The sequence below is a fragment of the Petromyzon marinus genome, chromosome 34 (genome assembly GCF_048934315.1).
Source record: "Petromyzon marinus isolate PM22_M1 ecotype Great Lakes invasive population chromosome 34, UKy_Petmar_22M1.pri1.0, whole genome shotgun sequence".
NCBI lineage: Eukaryota > Metazoa > Chordata > Hyperoartia > Petromyzontiformes > Petromyzontidae > Petromyzon > Petromyzon marinus.
Genome location: NC_133700.1, coordinates 11336476 through 11342475, shown reverse-complemented (window position 1 = coordinate 11342475; position 6000 = coordinate 11336476). Strand labels below are relative to the sequence as shown.

At 45.5% G+C, this 6000-nt stretch overlaps 1 protein-coding gene across 4 annotated transcripts in view; it reads left to right on the top strand.

The window, feature by feature from the left end:
* Nucleotides 1-542: 542 nt before the first annotated feature.
* The window catches only part of OLA1 (Obg like ATPase 1), a 69555-nt gene continuing 64097 nt past the window's right edge, over nt 543-6000 (top strand). The window contains exons 1-3 of one of the 4 annotated variants that reach the window (XM_032965701.2): nt 543-650; nt 3074-3173; nt 5607-5750. In XM_032965701.2, the coding sequence (XP_032821592.1) occupies nt 3079-3173; nt 5607-5750 (239 nt within the window). In that variant the 5' untranslated portion in view covers nt 543-650; nt 3074-3078. The other 3 variants (XM_032965703.2, XM_032965704.2, XM_032965705.2) reach the window with 3 other exon arrangements.

Genomic DNA, 6000 nt, shown 5'->3' with positions numbered 1-6000 from the left:
AGGCGAGGTAGTTAACATCTCATAGCCACTGTGATGATGATGACAGAGAGACACTCACACTCCAAATACGCAGCAGGCGTCAGGGTCGGGATAGAACCCACGACCTCCTGCATACCACGCGAGGTAGTTAACATCTCATAGCCACTGTGATGATGATGAGAGAGAAACACTCACACTCCAAATACACAGCAAGCGTCAGGGTCGGGATAGAACCCACAACCTCCTGCATTCCACGCGAGGTAGTTAACATCTCATAGCCACTGTAATGATGATGAGAGAGACACTCACACTCCAAATACACAGCAGGCATCAGGGTCGGGATAGAACCCACGACCTCCTGCATACCAGGCGAGGTAGTTAACATCTCATAGCCACTGTGATGATGATGAGAGAGAGAGAGACACTCACACTCCAAATACACAGCAGGCGTCACGGTCGGCATCTCATAGCCACCGCAGTGGCGTGGGCGCGGCAAGCAATTGCAGGGCTGCGCCTTCGGCTGGGAGCACGCGGCGCAAGCCCCACGTGGCCGCCAGCGTTGCCACCGCCCCCTTTGCACGCGCGCTCCCGTGACGTCACCGCGCGTCACACCCCCTGCCGGTCACGTGTCCCTCCAGCAGCGCGCACCAGAGGGCTCCGGGCACCCGCAGGTATTGGAGCGGCTTCTCCGCGTCTCCTCGGGTACCCCACCGGGTCCCCTTCGGGTCTCCCCTCGGGCCCCGTTGCTCCAGCTGGGTTCCCTTGATCCCCCCCCCCCAATACGGCTCAAGGGTCCGCGTGGGTCCTCCCCCTTGCTCGCCCGTGGTGTGCCGGACGAGGCGGCGAGGCCTTGCTAGCCGAGCTGGGAGTGAGGGCACGTGGGCGTATGGTGGCCTTTATTTAACCATTGGGGATGCGTGCTTTATTTAGCCATTCATTGATAGTGTCTTTTATTTAGCCCATCGTTGATAATGTCCTTTATTCAAGCATTTATGCGGAGTGTCCTTGATTTAACCATTCATTACAAGTGTCATTTAGCCATTCATTGATAGCGGCCTTTATTTAATCATTGACGTATACCTTGGCCGCCTTTATTTAACCAATAGGGTATGGTGTCCTTAAACCATTGACATGATTTATTCAAGCATGTATTCGAAGTGGCCCTTATTTAACCATGCATTGGCAGTATTCCTTTTTAAACCATGCATTCATAGTGTCAATGTAACCATTGATTGCTCGTGCCATTTAGTCATTCATTGATAGTGTCCTGTATATGACCACGATTTGACAATTTCCTTTATTTAACAACGCATCGCAAGTCTCCTTTAAGAATGCATTGGTAGTCTTACATCGTTCATTGGCCGTATTCTTTAACTATTCATTGACGGTGCCTTTTAAACCATTGGCACTGCCCTTTATTAAACTATTGGCAGTGCCCTTTATTAAACCATTGGCAGTGTCATTTAGCCGTTAATTATTATTGCTAATATAAGCCAAGAATGTGTCCCGTGCGTGACGTCACTCCACATGCCGCACCCCTCGTTAATAATCATTAGCGGGCGACGTCACTCCACATGGGGCACCCCCCTCATCAATAATCATGGACTGATGACGTCACTCGTGTGGACCCCACCCCTCATTAATAATCATGAGCGGGTCATTATTTTCGATTGAATATTTCAGATTAACTCCAATATATAAGCTAGTTGCTAATGATGTAACCATTTGTGTATGAAGTGGTGCCACTTTAATTAACCATTGGGTGTGCAGTGATTTCCTTTATTTAACAAATAATTTCTAGCCTTTATTTCATTATTGAGAGTTTGCGGTAGTGTCTGTTATTTAACTATTGATGTATGCAGTTGTGTCCATTGAAGTGGCACATGGGCATTCACTGTACCTGCACACACATAAGGGGTTAACATTTGAATGTGCACGCAGTTGGGTGAGGAACTCAATTGCTCTACTGTCGTTTAAATGTCACCTTTCTGCCCAGCAGATCTTGACAATCTCAGGGCACAGATGAAACCATTAGAATGGTATGGTCCCCACCATCCCTCTGCCTACAAATCTATGGTCTGCATGCACATGCCAATCGAGTCAGTGTTATAGTTAGCTTATGCTTGGTGATTATTGATTTTTTTTCCAACAGAATTGTTTACAGAATCGATTATTGTAACGAAACGCCATGAAATTGACAGTCAAATCCGGTTAAATGTTTGTAACGGTAGCACTCGATTGGCACGCGAACGTTCAAACCACATGGAAACATTCAATTGTGGTGGTTTGTCGCGCAATGACCCTTTACGCACAAGATAGGGTAACAACCTACAGCTCACTCATTGTCAGTCCGTTGCAAGATGAAGTTCTCAACAAAGATGTGTCGGTCATGGATCTTGTATGACCATACTTCGCCACGCTGGTCAGTGCAGGTTGGTGACGTTTGGTTAAATGATTACACTTGTAACACAATTTTTGTTCCAAATTATCAAATGTTCATAACTTTTTAACACGTGATTATCGAGATCACTTAAACCCATTAACAGCAACCCTCAGAAGGATATTAAACACTTGATACTGCGTTGGCACTGGTGGTGCACAAAAACTCAACACATACATCAATAACACTGCCCTAAAAGGAAAAACATTACGTATATAACAGGTGATGTTTCAGGCAATAGCCCTTCATGATAGAGAGATTGAGGCCAGAGTAGTGTAGTGGTTAATAGTTGGAGACTGCACTGTGCACCATATACACTGTGGGTCCCTGATAGAAATAAAATGTTCAGAATGTTTCCCAATCTGCATGGGAACAAAAAAAAGTAAACTTGTTTTCCTGCCTAAATGAGCATTGACGCAGCATCATTCATCTCCTGTTTACAGATCTGAGCCAGTGGTGGAAACTCCACATCCCTATGGTTGAAAATTACAAATGTCTATCTATACATATGCTAACCGCTTCGGACTTGCCCACAAGGTGATCCTGATTTATTGACCCCAGAGAAGAGATGGGCTGAACAGTTACCCATTGGTAGATGTTGCACATGCTGGATTTGCCGGGTCTTTTCATTCACGGTTGTTTGCGTTCCTTCAGAGACCATGGCACCAAAGAAAGCTGAAGACAAACCCATGCCCATCATCGGGCGCTTTGGGACGTCGCTAAAGATCGGAATCGTCGGCTTGCCGAACGTCGGGTAAATACTCATTTGTTCTACATTTTTGTATTTTTTGTTATGAAATAAAATTGCGTCTGTGACTTAGCGATATTTGATTGAATTTCCAGCTGGCCTAGTTGTACGATATTTGTATGACATCGTATGCAGTTGTCAACAGCATACGGCTGACTATAAAAACTTGTGTTAATATATTAGGCTTGCAGCTATTTATAAATCTAATAAAATCACGTATTATGCTCACAATACATGCATGGAATTTGTTTCTCTAAGCATCAGCTATTTACACTGAATGCAAATGATGGGTGCATCATTGGTGCATTGGGTTAGCATTCTGTGCAATGAACCCAGGCAACCTGAGTTTAATTCCCGGTTACTTCACTCACCCAAAATGGCCAGCGTAGTGAAGTATGGTTAAATCAACCCGCTTAACCAACCTGGCAAGGGGAGGCGTTTGTCCAGTTGTGGATTAGCACGGTTGGCTACATATGGTGCGAAATAAGTTCTATATGCATACATTGGCAAAGGACTGTGAATTGTTATTCGAATGATATTCTTTCATTTCACTCAAGGCTGATATAACAAACGAGACTTAAAAATGAGACTTATACCTTATTCCCTACGTTATAAGATGCACTTTTTGCCACTGTATTTGAAAGCTAAAGTTGGCGATATTTCCTAAATTCAAGAGAATGTATTATCTTCTGAAAGACTTGTTTTAATACGATTTTTCTGAATCAGCTTGTGGGAAATGACTCTTCATCGCTATGCAGAGGCCACCAGCCGTGCAGAATCATCTTCCAGAAGGCACCGTTCCCCATTGTAAAGCAGCGCATCCATAGCCATCTTCTGGATAGCTCTCCCTCGCTCCGCAGTCTCCCGATTTATCAAGCACATTTTTTTCCAAAATGACCCCAGAGTTTGGGGTGCATCTTAATTTTCGGAGCATCTTATAATCCGAAGTATACGATCACACAAATGTGAGGGGTGTGATCGAGATCAAAGTAAAGTTCTTAAGCTCCAAATTAACTTTATGGCGGGACCCCGGGGTCCTGAATAAACAAAAGTCAAAATCGTAATTTATTTACTTTTGGCGACTGCGTCCCACCGCCACGACCCACCTGGCACGGATCATTCTGTTTTCATGTCGTCCAAGCTCAGCGAGGACGAATGCGCAGAAGAAACAAAACTTTGAAACTTTGATTAGCGCATCGTGTAGAGCTCATCGAGAGGAACAGATTGCCGTATTGGTCCCGCTATGAGGTTCAAATTATAATATGCCTACGATGCACCACTTTATCACGAATTTAAGAATAAATCGATGGCAATGCATATATTTATTTTATTTTAATGTAAATGAAAATTCTTCCGGTGCAATGAGCACGGGTGGAATGCTTGACTTGATTTATTTTGGGCGAGCCATGGTGATGTTTCGGGGTGGGGCAGTACCCAAAAGGAAGCTCTGTGTAGGACTACAAGTTTGCTGTTAAAAGAAGTGGGAAGCTATTTATACAAACAGCTGCTGCTGCTCCACACTGTTGGTCCAGTGCGCTCTAGTATTGCTCATAAGACCTCCGTTGTGCTCATTTATAGCGACGGTGTATTTAAAGCGCAGCGTCCCGAGACCGTCACTCAAAGTGATGTCTGGTGGCCACAACTAACAACGGAGTGGCAGCCAAAGGAGGCAACAGGGCCGAGATAATGCCCACCACGGAGATGGAGCATATAAATCGTATCATATGTAAGAGCTCGGCAATATTGTTGCAACGCCAGACTTTAGGGGATGGCGACAACTTCGGGAGGCCTTAATCCAGGAATGGTTAGAGCCTGGCTGATGATGTTCATTGAATATTCTTGTGTTTCACAGTGATTACGGTATCTGAACTTGCTTTCCTGCTGGCAGTAGCGTGCAATAAATGCACATACACAACACTTCTGAGTGTCGTTATTGGCCAATTAAGTTTGTTGTATGAGTCGATGCGATTGATCCAGGCTATTAACTATCTGGGGTGGATAAAATGGCAAACATTTTGTGGGAAGGCAATGGTGATTATTCCATGGGAATTTAGAATTTCCACCAATGACTGGGCTGCCAATGCAAGTAAGTGGCACAACAATGCCCATTAGAGGAAGGAGCCGAGTGCTTGAATGTGGCAGTTCTCACGTCGTAATGTATTATAGACGGCATTTTATCCATCCACCGCTAGATGTTCTCCCCACATCTATTGGTCAGAGGAGTTGTTTGACCGTACTTCACCACGCTGGTCAGCGCAGTTTGGCGAAGGGGGGCAGACCCAGGACCGGTTCAGATATCTCTCGACGTGGCCAGGGTGCCAGGTTTACAGCACGACACACTAACCACTACCGCGCTGGTCCACCCCCTCTTGGTGCCATTCACTGAATTAAATAAAATGTATTTAATTAAATGCCTGATGTTTTTTTTTCCTTCCCCAGCAAGTCGACGTTCTTCAACGTGCTGACGAAGAGCCAAGCGTCGGCCGAGAACTTCCCGTTTTGCACCATCGACCCAAACGAGAGCCGCGTGCCGATTCCCGACCCGAGATACGACTTCCTGTGCCAGTACCACAAGCCGCTCAGGTGAGCCCTCGCGTACGGGTGGTACGCACGCTCACCGCTAACACTCACCCTGAACACTCACCCTGAACACTAACCGTTAACACTGACCGTTAACACTAACCATTAACTTTCACCGCTAACACTAACCGCTAACACTAACCGTTAACACTCACCCTGAACACTAACCGTTAACACTGACCGTTAACACTAACCATTAACTTTCACCGCTAACAATAACCGCTAACACTAACCCTGAACACTCACCCTGAAC